At 30.2% G+C, this 16,594-nt stretch overlaps 1 protein-coding gene across 1 annotated transcript in view; it reads right to left on the bottom strand.

Moving 5' to 3' along the window:
• LOC108908436 (reversion-inducing cysteine-rich protein with Kazal motifs) overlaps positions 1-16,594 on the bottom strand; it is a 211,658-nt gene that overhangs the window by 76,206 nt on the left and 118,858 nt on the right. Inside the window, exons 3-4 of the mRNA XM_018712473.2 lie at positions 13,196-13,279; positions 4,747-4,783 (exon numbers count right to left, since the gene is read on the bottom strand). Coding sequence (XP_018567989.1) covers positions 4,747-4,783; positions 13,196-13,279 — 121 coding nt within the window. The remainder of the gene's footprint in view (positions 1-4,746; positions 4,784-13,195; positions 13,280-16,594) is intronic.

Genomic DNA, 16,594 nt, shown 5'->3' with positions numbered 1-16,594 from the left:
AGTTCTTGACGAATTAGAGCATGTTCTAATTTTCGTCAATTTCTTCGTGAAGTTCGGAAGTACCAACCCAACAGATTTCCAGCCTCAGATCAGTAATGAGGTTATGTTATTGGAATATGTAAATAATTGTGTGGCGTCGTGCTAGTTTTGCATTGTTTTTACTGATTTGTTATTTACAAAAACTAATATTTATATAATATGTGTCAGAACGGTACCGCTGTTGTATCACTACAATTATGAGTGGAAAGGTGACATTTTTGAAATTTATTTGCTTCTTTGATTCATTGGTAGAACTGATTCATACGTCAAAAAACTTGACAAAGTCCGTAGCAATATAAAACCACACTGTTTATCAATAAATTCGTGAATTAATTGATGAAGAACTTCGTCAATTTATTGATGAATAAATTGTCAATGTAAAACAGCTATAATGCAGTCCCTACCATTCCTTTTTAAAATAAATTCATTACGTTGTTAGATCACACGTTTACTAACATATTTAAATATTCGAGTGCCTAGGTTTAACAGTTGATTTCATAATTAATTTATTATAACACAAGCAAGTACCTATATATCTCAAAATAAAATAAAATGAACTAATTCTTAATGATACTGAACCGATAAACACACGAAACAGGTGGTAGATACAAATAAACGTCACAAAATTACTGGTAGTAGCAAATTTATGTTTTTACAACATGACATCTAGGTGTTGCATTTTGTTAGAATTTAAATATTCCATAAAATTTTGAGAAATTTCCAAATACTTTATTTACGTTCCTGTAAAATTCCCTGATCATTTTAGGTTTTCAAAATTGGTATATGCTCTGCATTGTTTTAAAGGCTCGTGAGCTTATTTATCTTAGCGACGTGTAATAATTTTTTTAGCAGTTGAATCTCCTCAGACCCTTCATAATTCTTACGCTACTGGTTGGTTTTGATTTAAAATACACATATTACATTACAAATGCATTATATCAAAATTAAATATGTTTTTGGGGTATTGAAATTGTCAGGAGGTCAGGATTGGCCCATCAGCCTTGAATTTTTTTGCAGAAAGCGATCAGACCAGAATAAAGAATAGGACTTAAATAAAAAACTAAATATTTTAAGAGTACCGGTCATGACTTCGTTCTGTACGTATATTTTTTCGCTAATTGTGGATCACAGGTTAGAATTTGCACACCACCATAGGATTTTCAATGCAGGCTAAAAAACCAAGTGTAAACTGGCTAAAATAAGTTTTAAATTAAAAATACCCACAAATACAAAAAATACTTGATTCCGAGATCAGAATTGTCCTGTCACCCTCACAATTTTCGAAAGGGCCAAAAAATCATGCGAAATTTGGGTAAAATAGGATTTCGAGGACGAAACGGTTGTGCGTTTTTATTTTTTAAGTATAGTATTTCTATTTTTGAACCGAAGAAGTTAAGTGCTTCGGGTATAGGAATTGATTTGACACCAATATTGTGTGCATTTTTCCTGTATATTATCAACCTTCGTCAGATCGCAATTTCTTTTTTAAATTGTTTAAATAAAATAGGGATTAATAAATAAATATTTCATCCTAGCTATTAAAAATAAAAACACATCACAACAATTCTATTTTACCTGGATTTCACATGGTTTTTTGGCTTTCAGGAAAACTCTGAGAGCGATAGGACAATTCTCGGATTCGGTTTCAGCGCCCCAAAAAACATATAGGTAGTATGGTTTTGATCGTTTCAGCCTTAAATTAAATGTTTTATCGAAAATTAGATCATTTGTAAGCTATTTTTGAGGTTATGTCAAAATTAAGGAGCAAATTTTGATCTCGGATTCCATTTCAGCGCTCCAATAAAACATATAGGTAGTATGGTTTGCTCGTTTGAGTTAATAATTAACTTCTTTCCCGAAAAGCACGTCATTTTGAGCAATTTTTTGAGGTTATGTCAAAGAGTGACCGCAAAAAATTCGCAGAGAATTTAAAAAATACATAAAAATATGGTTTTGGTCGCAAATTACTTGTCGTAAAAAACTGAAATGAGCAAAGCTTTTAGTATTTTGAAAATTTTAAAAATCGCCCCTACTTAGGAGTTAAAAACAATTAGTATGTGAATTATCTTAATATATATTTTTGGAATTTTTACAATTATTTCTGATATTCTCTATTTTTGGGGATGATTCCCCCTGAGCGCGCTTAAGGGTGGATTTTATAATTCAATATGCTTATTTCAGTCATGAGAATAAATCTTTCTTTGTATCAAGAATCATTCGATAGAAAAATTCACATGCTAATAGTTTTTATATTTAGTGATAATATTCAATTCTTCGTTTTGGGCCTCTTTTCAACTCCTAAATAGGGGTGATTTTCGAAAATTTTCAAAAAACTAAAAGCTATGCTCATCTTATTTTTTTACGACGAGTAATTTGAGACCAAAAACATATTTTTATCTATTTTCTTTAGTTCTCTGCAAATTGTGAAAAAACGGGCTATTTTTGCGGTCACTCATTAAAGGACGATAAGCTAATTCTAACCACGGAATTGGATTCAGCAGAAAAAAATACGCTTCTCTGGAACACTCCTTTTTTGTGGGTCTGTGTCTGTATTCGTTGGGCAGCTTACATGAAATTTGTAAAACTGCAGATTAATAGTTGCGTTTTATACGGTCTATATCTTTTCGTGTAATACTATTTACATCCACATATTATCGAACATCACAAACAACATTGAAGACGAATCAGATTTTTATTTGAATAGTCACTTGTTAGCACATATGGCTAGGCATTATTGCTTTCAGGACAAGGTAACAGAGATTGTTGTATATTTATTATTTATCTTAATAGTAAGGCTATTAGATTGTTATAATACACACAGTAGAAAATAATTTGGAAATGTTAAAAATGTAATTATACCACACTTCTCTGTGTCAGAATATTTAATTCTAAGAATTTTATAAGTAATTATTTAAGTCGCTTCTCACAAACGGTATATGTACAAAGCGCGTGAACTTGAATCCTGTCAGGATATTTTTAGCACGAACTACAAGTGACACAATGAGAAACAATGTAGTAAAATGCGAATAAAAAAAACGATCCAATTGTGTTTGACTTACCTTTAAATGTTGCATTGAGGCACTCCCAAAATGAGCTCTGCAAACAGAAAAATTTCAAATTTATGGTCTAATTAAACGGAAAGATATAATCGTTTAAATAATTTATTTCACACCATAGTCCATACATGCATGCCTACGCTGTTTTGTTACAAGTGACAAGACACATGGGCGTGCGGAAGGGCATATTAAGATGTATGGTTATGGTTACATTTTTATTAAACGATTATGGAGTCTAAAAATTTCTAGTTTATTNTCTTAATTTATGCCTTTGGTTAGCGGTTGTTTTGTATTTATATTTGGGTGGTAAGAGCAAAGATCGTGGGTTTCTCTGCCATGCTCTTTCCCCACAGGAGCTCTAGGTGAGCCTGGCACTCTCATTTTATGTTAAATTGTTATTAATGTTTTGTTGTTCATTCTATTTGTCACATGTTTTATTTGAGAACTGTTGTATGTAGATAATAAAGTTAGGTGTATTTACTCTGCTTTTGTTTTATAAAATTAAACCATACATCCCCTCTACAAAGTTAGTAGCCAGCACCTTCCGGTCGATTTAAAAATAGATACACACAACGTAGGTATTCCTTATGACGATCACATATTTTTGGCCACAATTACGTTTACTTATTTTTTGTCGATCAAACTTGGGGTTGTACCCATAATATTATAGATCTAAAGATTAACTAAATATAAAATTAATTTTTGCATAAATTAGTAATAAATATGTGTTATGTTCTATTAAATACTGTTTTGTTTTTATTTTTGTGTTCTATTTTAAGATATAGTCTAAGGAATGTTTTACTATTATAAATTGTCCTCACGTAAATGCTCAGTGAGTAGTTTGATATTTGTGAATTTACAAGTTCTTCACTGTATTTATATTATATAGATTTTAATTAATGTGTGCTTGAAAAAACCTGTAATTATTGTTTCAATAAATATCATTATTATGTCAAAATTAAGGAGTTAGGCCAATTTTGATCTCGGATTCTGTTTCTGGGCTCCAATAAAACATATAGGTAGTATGGTCTGCTCATTTGAATTAATAATTAACTTCTTTTCAGAAAAACAGGTCATTTTGAGCAATTTTTTGAGAAAAAATATACTTTTCTGCAACACCTTTTTTTGTGGATCTGTGTCTGTATTCGTTGGGCAGCTTACATGAAATTTGTAAAACTGCAGATTAATAGTTGCGTTTTATACGGTCTATATCTTTTCGTGTAATACTATTTACATCCACATATTATCGAACATCACAAACAACATTGAAGACGAATCAGATTTTTATTTGAATAGTCACTTGTTAGCACATATGGCTAGGCATTATTGCTTTCAGGACAAGGTAACAGAGATTGTTGTATATTTATTATTTATCTTAATAGTAAGGCTATTAGATTGTTATAATACACACAGTAGAAAATAATTTGGAAATGTTAAAAATGTAATTATACCACACTTCTCTGTGTCAGAATATTTAATTCTAAGAATTTTATAAGTAATTATTTAAGTCGCTTCTCACAAACGGTATATGTACAAAGCGCGTGAACTTGAATCCTGTCAGGATATTTTTAGCACGAACTACAAGTGACACAATGAGAAACAATGTAGTAAAATGCGAATAAAAAAAACGATCCAATTGTGTTTGACTTACCTTTAAATGTTGCATTGAGGCACTCCCAAAATGAGCTCTGCAAACAGAAAAATTTCAAATTTATGGTCTAATTAAACGGAAAGATATAATCGTTTAAATAATTTATTTCACACCATAGTCCATACATGCATGCCTACGCTGTTTTGTTACAAGTGACAAGACACATGGGCGTGCGGAAGGGCATATTAAGATGTATGGTTATGGTTACATTTTTATTAAACGATTATGGAGTCTAAAAATTTCTAGTTTATTGGTAATTAAAGTGATGGTCAGTCAGTAAAACATAACTGAATTTTTTATTGATGTATCAACTAGAAATTTCAAGCCTACTTTTTGTCATCAAAAATGAACGCGATAAAATTCTTTACATTTTAAATACAAATAACCTAAAATTAATTTGATGTTGATGTGCGATGTTCCAATTTTTGTTTGATTGAACGAAAGGAAATGTAAAATAGTAGGTATTTTACAAATTTAAGTAAGCATTCTAGATTTAATTTTCTTTTCAATTTGTAGTCTCGATTTATACATAAGTAAAGTCTGGAATATTGAATGTAAGTATCTCTTCCGCTACTGATTTGTATATTATTTCAATGAATTTTTAATTACTTACACCACAATCCATGTTTCATAGATTTACGAAGAGCCCCATATTCTTTAAATAGTGTTTTCCACAAAGACTAATAATTTCAAACATTTAATAACTGAATAATATAAAGCTTATCAAATAATAGGAATGTTATGTAATGCCATCTGGGTATTTTCAAAGACGCCGCAGTAAAACGAATAAACAGGTGCAAAAAATGATCAATCCATCAAGGTTTTAGGTACTGAAATCTACAAAAATACTAACTTTTTTATATACAACTCCACATGTAGATATTCTTATAACATTTACTTGCTTAGTCCTACATATAAAATTGTTTACTTTTACTTATAAGTACGTGAAAATAATTCTTAAAATGTAGGGTTAGAATAACAGCAAACGCATGCTTTACAAACGCTTTTATTTTAGTTATTATTTTATTTGAGTAAATTTAAATGGTAACAATGAATAAACATAACATCAAGGATTTTATTTTTGTGCTTACTTTTGTTCTACACGTTTTATTTTTAAAGATTTCAGTACCTAAAAACGCCAGAAATTTCACTATTTCTCGGCCAGGGATATGGCCACCTTAAATACGTTTGAGGACATAGGGTGCTCCGTAGTGGAACAAAAACTCAAAATTTCTCTACAATAAGTAATATAACAAAATATTTCTTAGAAAAATGGTGATTTTTTGGAGTTATTTTCTCTAAGGAATTTAAAAACTTTTTGTAATCGCTTTTTATTTAAAAGTATATTTCTAATCTAGGTACAGAGAGGCTTTGGATAATCAAAAGCAAGTGGATGTGGATATATGTATCCTGATTTCTTCAAATATATATCCTGATTTCTTCATTTGATCGGTTACAACACGAAATCTTACTACGTGAGCTTTAGAAATATGGCCTTTCATTGCCTATGCTACATCTTTCTAACATACGTGTATTTCAGATTCAAACAATTTTCCAGTTGTGGCCGATGTTCCTCAGGGATCCATCCTGGGTCCATTATTATTTAACATCTTTATTAACGATGTTGTTGGTATGCTGATGAAATAAAAATCTATTTAAGGATAAAACCTGTTCAGAACTGCGTTAATCTACAGGAAAACCTTGATAGTCTTAACCTTTGGTGTGAATCTAATGTGCTGCCACTGAATATTGACAAATGCAAAACTTTCACCATTTATCGCAAAAAGATCAAGTTTCATTATCAGTATACTATAAATAACGTACTTCTTGATAAAACTAATTTTATTAAGGATTTACTTAGGGGTTTATTTTGACCAAGGGTTGAATTGAAGTTAATAAAAATTTAGGTTTTGTAATTCATAATTTTCTATCGTGGACACCATGAAGATGTGGTTCAACTGTTTCTCAGATCAAGGCTGGAGTATTGTTCTGTTATTTGGGCTCATAATTACATGAATCACATTGAACTTTTGGAGAAAACGCAACGAAGGTTTTTAAAATTTTTACATTGGAAGAAACTAAAATCCTATCCTATCGATTATTCGCAGCACTTACAACTAGACAAGTGTGGTTACAAATCTTTAATGACTTGGCGTAATATGTATAGTGTTATTTTCCTCTGTAATTTGGGTGGTGCTAATCTTGATTGTTCAGAGTTATGTGTAAACATAATTTCAATGTCTCTAGAGCTACCACTCGTACTACTGATACATTTTATTTGAGAACTGCTAGAACCAATGTATTGCACCATTTTCCTTTATACGTAATGTGTTGAAATTTTGCAAATTTGTAAGACATCATTGATATTTTCCCTACCACTTTAATAACAAATTATTTTTAGGAGAGCTTTGTTTAAATATGTTTTATTGTTTGTCACATATTGCAGTATTTTTTATGTATTTTCAAGTGTTCTTGTTTTTTTTAGTGTATTTGTAATGACTTATTATATTTTTTTGACTTTCCCTGCTCTGTAATTGGGATTTCTCTTTGAGCAGTTGTAATTTTAAATAAATAAATTTAAATATTTAACTGTAGGCAAGGCTTATTTTAGACTTAAAAGAATATTAACACGAAAGTGGCTCATTATTCTAAAAAAATTGAAAAAATCTGGTTTCTTAGAAATTGGGATAGGAAAATGAAATGTATAAATCAAGTCTTCCAAAAAATATTCGGTGGTACAGAAATTCTGGGATTTTTAACTAGTGCTCAAAGCATCTGCCCCATTGATAGATCTTTCGAGATATTTGCTTAAATGTTACATTATTTTTAAGTGTAAAAATCCTGTATTTAGAAAATTAAGCCGTTTCAGATTTACTTTGTTGACCTAATATTTTTATACAACACAAGTTATACCCTATATAATTACGGAAATACTGAATTTCTTCATTTGACTTCGTCTTTCTTTAAAATAAATGCGACTTAGTGGAAAATGTATAATTAGGTATTTCGATTTTCACCTATACAAAACGCTGTACAAAATGTGCCTGTCTTTACCATGTCTTTTTGGTTTTTAATTATGAGTGATGAATTCTACAAAAAAAAACAGTCGAAAGTACAAAAATTTAAATTAGAATTAACCTATCTTAATCTATAAAAGAAAATGATGTTCAAAGTAAAATTACCGTTTGTTTTCTCACAGGTGATACCCTTCAAATTTCTTCTAATTTCGACGCCACTGGTTAGTTTTTAACCAAATAATTTTACACGTAGATAGTTGCTATGATCAAGGAAGTAGACTGTTCAAGTTTGGAATCTATATCTTCAACTGTTCTCGAGTAACGACCAATATTTGAAGGTATTTTAGGAAGAATTTTGACTCTTGTTTTGAGAAGAATCAACCTTGAAAACTTATCGCGACGTCGCGAAATAATATTCAAAACTTTTATAAACAAAATGAAATTTACATACGGATTTGTTCTAAAAAAAAAATAATTCAAGATGATTATCATCAAGTGTTCTTCTTAACTTTACAGGGATATATTGTGTTTGCGGCACGAACATATTTACGTCCAACATAAATTCCTCTATTACAACGCTAGTTAGATGTTTGTGGTTATTTACTATTTGAAAATATGGGTTACTGTGTTACTAGTAGTAAGCATTTCGCCTTCATGCCATGAATCCTATACTCAAAGTCGAGTAGGACGCCCATGTACCAAAAAGACATTAATTTAATAGCCTGCGCGAGTGGTCGTTCGCTATAATTCTTGACGATTTACTTTTATAGCAGTTTAAAATTTATATTCATAACTCGCCGAACTAAAACAATTTTAATTTTTCTGGTTTGGGTACGCAGAATTATTAGCATAAAAGTTGAAGGCAAACACGTGAGAAATAGTATCGGAAACATAATTCATCTGTTAATTTGGCATTTTGACATTGACAGTCCACTAATTTATTGATATAATTGAGGAGGTATGTTCTGGAATAATGCGAACTGCAACTCTGATATTTTTAATAGACATCTTATAAATCAAAAGTTTAATAATGTTATGAGACAAGTAAGAAATTATTTCATCTGCAAAATTATTTAAAAACAATTACTTGTGATGAAGGAAAAGAAGCTTTCCTCGATAAAGAAAACCACCATAAAACATTAATGTCAATATCTACAAAATAGTCGGCTTATTAATGGTTTTGGTGCTCCTCAAATAATGGTGGTCCTCTGAGAACTTCCCTACTAGCCTTTGTAATCGGACGCATCCACTACTAACTATTATAATTTCCTTTTCAGTTATTACCAGATTTACTCTTAAATAATTGAATATTACAAAGCTATTATAAGAGGAGTAGATGGTAAAACCATAGCGATTAATAATTTTACAAAACTTAAAACATGAATTATTTATCTTCAATGTTTAATGTTTTAAGAAGATTTTACTGCATACATCATGTATGATATTGTATTCCAGAACCACCAACGATTCTACATAAATCCAAAATCGGCCAAAATAGAAACCCAGGACCAAGGAGACCAAACTATATTCCTAGAGGAGTTGAAGACGAGGCACGGAAATTAAGTCGACGCACAGTGGGCGAATACGCTCAAATTCCTTGCGAGGTAGTAAAAGTTGTTCAAATCATTATTTTTGTCCGCTTCTTTATATTACTGCGACAATTGCGATATTTTAAGATCTCAACTTCATATATTCAATAGGTACTCTTATAAACTACAATGAGAAATGTTTCCCATACCACAAAATATGAACAATATTTAGCGAATATAAAAAAAGTAAGGTATAAATCTTAAAACCAGTTAATTGTAAACCATTCAAACACAAATTCTTGAAACCATAAGCTTAAAAACCTAACCTATTAAACCTTAATCATTATACTAAATCCACAAAACCCAGACCATAGAGTTAATTAGTTTAGATTTTTTGGGTCTGGGTTAAGTGAATTTTACGGATTTAAGTTGCATAGGTTTAGAATTTATAAATTTAGGTTACATTGGTTTAGGTTTATAGGTTTTATGGGTTTACATTTTGTGAACTTAAGTCTTATGGATTTAGATTTTATGAGTTTAGATCTTATTATTTTAGTAGGTTCGGGATTTATAGGCTTAGATCTTATAGGTTTAAGTTTTATAGGTTTAACATTTTGTGGGCTTAAGTTGTACGGATTTAGGATTTTATGGATTTCGGTCTTACAGGTTTAGGTTTTATGGATTCAGGTTTTGTTCGTTTAGGTTTTATGGACTTACGTTTTAAGGTTTAGATCTTATTTTTTACATTTTATGGCTCTGGGTTTTGTCGGCTTGGGTTATATAGGTTTAGGTTTCATGGGTTTAGGTTTTATAATTTAGGTTTCATGAGTTTAGGTTTCGTTGGTTAAGGTTTTGTGGGTTTAGATTTTATTGGTTTAAATTTTATGGGTCTAAGTTATATGGGTTCAGATTTTATAGGTCAGGGTTTTGTGGGTTTGGACTCAATGGATTTATGTTTAGCAGGTTAAGCTTTTAGGTTTATGGTTTCAAGAATTTGTGGGGGTTTACAATTAACTGGTTTTAAAATTAATACTTATCTTACATTTTTTTATATTTGTTAAATATTGGTCATATTTTGTGGCATCATTTATGGGTAACATTTCTGATTGCAATTAATAAAAGTATTTAAGATATCGCAAGTTGAGGTCTTAAAATATAGCAATTGTCGCAGTGGCATAAGAAAGCGGACATACTTACGGATATTAATAAAATATATACCTATCCCAATATGGACAACTTTTACTACCTCGCACAGAATTTTGAGCGTTTTCGCCCACTGTGCGCAGACCTATCAATGTCCGTGATGGAACGTCAACCCTGATACTTTCTAGTTCAACAACCAGCGACGGATTTCATATATTGTTAAATATTTATTGTAAATTAACACAAAAATATCAATCACTTTACAAAAATTAAATTGAGTTTAAATAAATATCTAAAAAAGCACTAAAAGAATTAAATTTTTCTCGAAAATAAGGCTCGTCACATTTTAACTCCCTTTTTATATTTTCGGGAAATAGGAAACCCTCTAAAAAGTGACCAGCCTTATACAAGCAAACATTTTTTTTACCCTGTACCTACCTGTTAGATGTTAATATTAATAATTAAATACATTAAACATTACCGAAACTGAATATTTTGCTAGTTCTTAAGTGATCCGCAAGGAGATATAGGAATGACACCCGCCCATCTGGCAAATTATTGGCAAAGGCTTGACCGACATTGAAATATGACAGGCCTTCCCACTTTTAAGTGTTGCGTTTATTAGTTTATGGTCTACCTCGCACAAGTGGCTGCACGTTTTATTTTTCACGTTTCTGGTATACTCAGATGGTGATGCGGTACACTGTGCAGATTCTAAAACTTATATAGCCTAAGGTTTATGTACCCTGACATAAAACATATGTAGGACATTATTTTTAAGTTTTATATGTGCCACAGGCATTTCTGGTCTGAATCTGTAATAATTTTTATTTTATGTGAACGGTGATAAAGTTAAGTATGATTTTTATTCTAGATAACTGTCGGAAAAAATCCGATTATCTGCGGCTCAACAGTATTACTTCCAAATAAAAATATTTCAGAATATTAAAGTGGCACAGACAGTCGACATTGGTATTAAAAATTTAGTGGCAATTACCATTATAACATATTTAATTTGATAGTGGAATTTTCAATATAAAATTTAATACCTGTGTACATATGGAGATGTACCTAACAAATACGTTTTGCAGAATTTAATTTTCAAGTTTATATATAAAATGAAGATTACAAATTCAATATTTTTATATGTGAAATTTTGAAATACTTACTATTTTTGATAATTTCAAGATATAAGCGTCATTTTCTAAATTATACAGAGTGTAACTAAAATGCTTGGTTAAACTTTAATGGCAGCCAATTTTGTCACTAATAAAAAAAACATTCTACAACTACCAAGTTTTCAAATTTGTAAAAAACAGTTGACGGAAATAAAAAATATGTTTCTTACATAGATGACGTGATTACTTAAATTATAACTGTCAGTTATCAAATCAAAGCAGCTTGATCGAGAGCTTATGTTTTAAAAACTACTGGACTTGACCTGAAACCATATTTTTTATTAAGGTCACTATTTGACTTAATTTTCTAATTCTATTATTTATCTTGATTTCAAGCAATTTAAAGCGTCGAAATATATTATATCTTAAGCTCGTAAAATATTTGATCAATATACAAGATTTTTTCGTACGGATCATGGACCATTCGTCCTTAGGTTTTTGTAATACAACTCGTACATATAACATTTTTTCGAAGCAAATTTTAGCAATATCTTTTCCAAAAAGGAGTATTTGTGGGTGTTAAATACGTCAGTGGTTGGTGGTCTTTAACCACCTGCTGGAAGTCGGTAACTACGATCTTTCCCAGTGCAACTTTATGACAATTGTTTATCCACAATAACCCTGTAAAGTTCTCAAAATTCTGAAAATCTCGAAACTAGAGGCTTAAAGCTTCAAAGCGTTTTTTTTTATCTCAACACAACCATTCACTTCATTCAAAAACTTCAAAATTTTTTCCAGTATTGTAGTTTTAGATTAGAAGTAATAATAATTAGTAAAGAGTAAAATTATTTATTTTGCTGAAAGCGTTATTTATTTTTCTTTTTTGTGATTTGTGTTTGAAAAAAACACGGAGGAATTTTTCCGAAATATAGTTGCAATGGTCAAAGACTGGCCGACCATTTCATTTACACCCCATGAAACGTACTTCTAAAATTTATAATTTTATGAGTATCTACTGATAGTAAATTAAAATACAATTTTGATGTCCGTGATAATATGAGGAGGTACCTATGCTTTTACTGAACCCCAACGACATTATTTGTTATTTTAACAAAATCCGACAGGCACAAATTGCATCATTTCATAAATGTCTTCCTTTGAAGTTATTTACGTAAATTTAATTTAGTGTATACCTACATTTAAAACATAGCTACTAAGAGGATCAGACTCGTTAAACATTTTAATGGATTTAATTTATTTGCAATACATAACTATAAAAGTGTTTCATTAGAAATTTTTCATTAAAAATTCCATAATATTTAGTATTTAGGGATGTTTAAGAACAAAATGTAGGTATATTATATTATTCATACATACTCAAATATTGTGCTGCCTAGTAATAAAAACAATGATAAGCTATAAATACTCGTATAATATTTTGTTTTTTAATTTCGAAAACATTTACTATACCTAGTTTCTAAATGAAAATACATAGATGATTTAAAATAGCAGAATAATATATTTACAACTTAACATTTTTCATTATTATCTATTATTTTTTAATAAATATTAAATTCTAAATGTAAATTCGACATTTATTTATTTATGAACAATAATAATTGATGAAGTAATTTCAACTTACCAGCTGCGATGAGCAATAATTTTGTACTTCTGTTATTTTTTGGTTCCTTAAGTCTACATCTGCGGCTAATTGTACCAAAGATATCTGTAAAAGAAAGACATAAAATAGAATCCAGAATATCGTTTAACTAAATATTCTAAAAAAGTGTATCCCAAGGACTAAAGAAGAACTAAGACAGGTTGATTTTTTATTAGCAACAGTCTGTATAGAACAGCAATATTTGCAATTTTTTGAAATAGAAAAGTTGACATTTGAACTGATCGTTTTTATATGGAATATCCTGCACTGGAAAAAGAAAAGCCATGAGGATAACCAATGAATCCCAATGACTTCTGTTGATGAGGTCAATTTAGATTGTTGATAAACGCACAAAGAAAAAGAAATTAAATTATTTTAGGATACTAAAAAAAATTGTTTAAGCACCTATTTGCGCCAGAAAAGAATATGAAGGGCTTGATATTAAACTCATTCTTGCTTAACCGAAAATATTTTACGCTTTAATATAGTAGATTCGTGATTCCACTAAAAACCCACATTTCTTATTAAAACTTCGATTCAGATTTCAGTCCTTGTTTGATTAAAAGCTTTAACAATTGAAATAATTTTCGAAACATTAGTAAAATCAGAAATTAGTTTATAAAATTGACCAATAGTTTTGGGGATATTACCAATTCATTAATTTTTTTTTTAATTATTTCCTATTAGGTACATATATTTAAAAAAAGTGCAACAAATAAATAATTACAAATTATATCATAAATAATATTTAATATACTTATTAAAGTTACATCTAATAATCTATTCATATAATTAGGCCTCTCAAAAGCCGTTATGCCCTATCATCGCCACCATCTATTTACCCATCTGAAATATACTATATGGAGTTAAACCATTTCTCCGACACAAATTCATAACTACACCTGTGGTACCTTTTATGACTGCCTTTGATTAAAATGGTGATAGCAGTGTGAAAAATATCGCCTATTAATTAAATTAGTTAGCTCCGGCCGGAATCTCCAGAAAACAAAAGCGAAATCTCCAGAAAAGGAAAAAGGTCAGTAAACAGTATGACAGATGAGTGTGTGTTGCATGTTCCAATCCCCGCAGGATACCATCCCGCTGGGAGCGCTCAGCATTTATCTGCGTCTTCTTCACAAACGACCATTTTAATCATATTTCAACATTACCTTTTTGTTTGTATGGTTTAAAGACAAGTTTGTTGTGTGTAATATTAGACAGGCTCCCTGAATGAACAGGTAAAAGAACGCTGACCATGTTTGGTAGCTTTATTCCTTTTTTATTTAAATTTAGGATCAATTTTATTGGGATCACACCAGGTTCTACAGTTTCAGCGTTGGTATGCACCATATCCGAGATTTATAATAATATAACCAGTTTTCTCTAATATTGACCTATGCCAATTTTGGAATACCGTTAAACCTCAGAGATGAACGTAAATATGCAAAAACAGTCGATATATTTACGTCTTTAATTTTTACTGTAATACCCACGTATAACAATTCTACAGTTGGGGCATATTTTTATTTTTTTTTGTAGTCTAGTCACTGAAGGCGAAAATAATGTAAAAGCTCCCAATTTTTTCGGATAACATGGATTTTCCTGAAAATTTGCATGCCAGCTCATCTGACCCTCCACTTCAAAATTTATATTGTCTAGATGTGCGCTTTTTTCTATTTGGGGGTGAAAACTACCCTTGTACGAAAAATATGCGAAAATCGCATTTAAAGATTCAATTCATGTTCAAATATGCTGGATAAAGTTCCTTTCATGTTTTTTAATATAATTTATGAAATTTAATTACTTTTCAACTCTTAAAAATCCTTAAAAACTACCCTCCCTCCAAAAAAATAGAAAAAAAGTTTTTAACAGTTTAAAATATTCTGTTGGTGTATTCACAATGTGTTATATTTTTTGTTATTCATTAGAAAGCTTACGACTCATTACAAAGTTGCAACCCTTAAAAACTATCCCTTATAAAATAAACAAAAAATGTTACTGAAAGCTTGAGATGTTTTAATGGTACCTATGCATATGTTGAATTAGAAACTTTCTATTGGTTTTCAAATGATCTATGATACATTGCAACTTTTCAGCCACCCAAAAACCCCTTATGGAAGACCTACCCCTAAAAATTATATGTGAGTATGATGATATAATTAATTTTTTTAATTGTATTGAATTTATTCTTTAAATTCTGTGATTTGCAGTTTCTTTGAGCCCTTCGTTTTTTAGATTTGTAAGCTAAAAGGGCTCAGGAAAGACAGTCTTGGAGCTTAGTTTTGAGCTTCTGACGGTCATAACTCAGTCAAATTTTGTGCTACAAACATTTAAAAAAAAGCAAATTGTTCAGTAAGAAAAAACCTACAATTTCTTATTCTATCACTTTTTTTATAACTGTTAGTTTTTGAAATATTTTGAAAAAAGGCGATTTTTTTAAATATTGAAAAATTTTATTCAAATGTAAATGAAATATTTTTTAAATTTAGGCTTCTAAAATCATGCAAATTCCCAGAATCTACTGTTACTACATAAATAAAGTAAACTGCAGAAGGAATACGTTTAATATTTTTTCCGTCGTCATTAATTTTAATACCGATTTTTTTTCTCAAAAATCAACATAATCATTTTATTTTGATTGTAACTTCATTAGTTTTCATGCTAACGACTTTTACCACCACTCAATTTAAAGGTCTTTTCAAGAACTTTAATAAGTGTTATATAAGTTTTCCTCGAAAAACCTTTAATTTTTCCGCTACAGGACGTTGAACGTTTAGATTATAGCTATGTTCGAAATTGACTTCAACTTCTGTGAGTCCTAACTCGGGTTCTATACCACCTACAAAAATAAAAAAAGCAATCACTTTGCTATTTAATTACCTTCATTTTTGCGTATGATCATTTTTTTGATAAAACTTGTAGTTTTTGAGATTTTCGCGAAAAATGGCTCAAAAACATGCATTTTTTGGGCTAAAAATGAACATGTTTAGGCGCAAATAACTCAAAAAGTATTGACTGTACAAAAAATTCTTATAGAACATTTTTTGCTTAGAATTCTTCCCTCTATGGAATGGTGTGGTTATTTTTAATAAAAAATTCCTACTCTCCAGAAGGGGTGGCATCCACCCCTAGGGTAAAAGCACACATCGGCACTATATAACTTTTGTTTCTTGGGCTATTCCCTAGCTACAGTTCAAATTTTATGTCAATCCATTCCATCCGAAAAAATTGGTAGCCAAAATGCCAGTGACTGGACTAATAGCATGTAGAACAGAAAAAGTATTTTTTTTTCTAGAAACTCAAAAATAAGAGAGAAACAGCCCTTCAACGTTTATAATTATTTTTTATTCCATGTTGTTCTTTTACCTTTGAGAACGACAG

This window comes from Anoplophora glabripennis, unplaced genomic scaffold (genome assembly GCF_000390285.2).
Source record: "Anoplophora glabripennis isolate ALB-LARVAE unplaced genomic scaffold, Agla_2.0 scaffold275, whole genome shotgun sequence".
Lineage (NCBI taxonomy): Eukaryota > Metazoa > Arthropoda > Insecta > Coleoptera > Cerambycidae > Anoplophora > Anoplophora glabripennis.
Note: the sequence above shows the minus strand (reverse complement) of the source record. Positions and strands in the feature narration are given on the sequence as shown.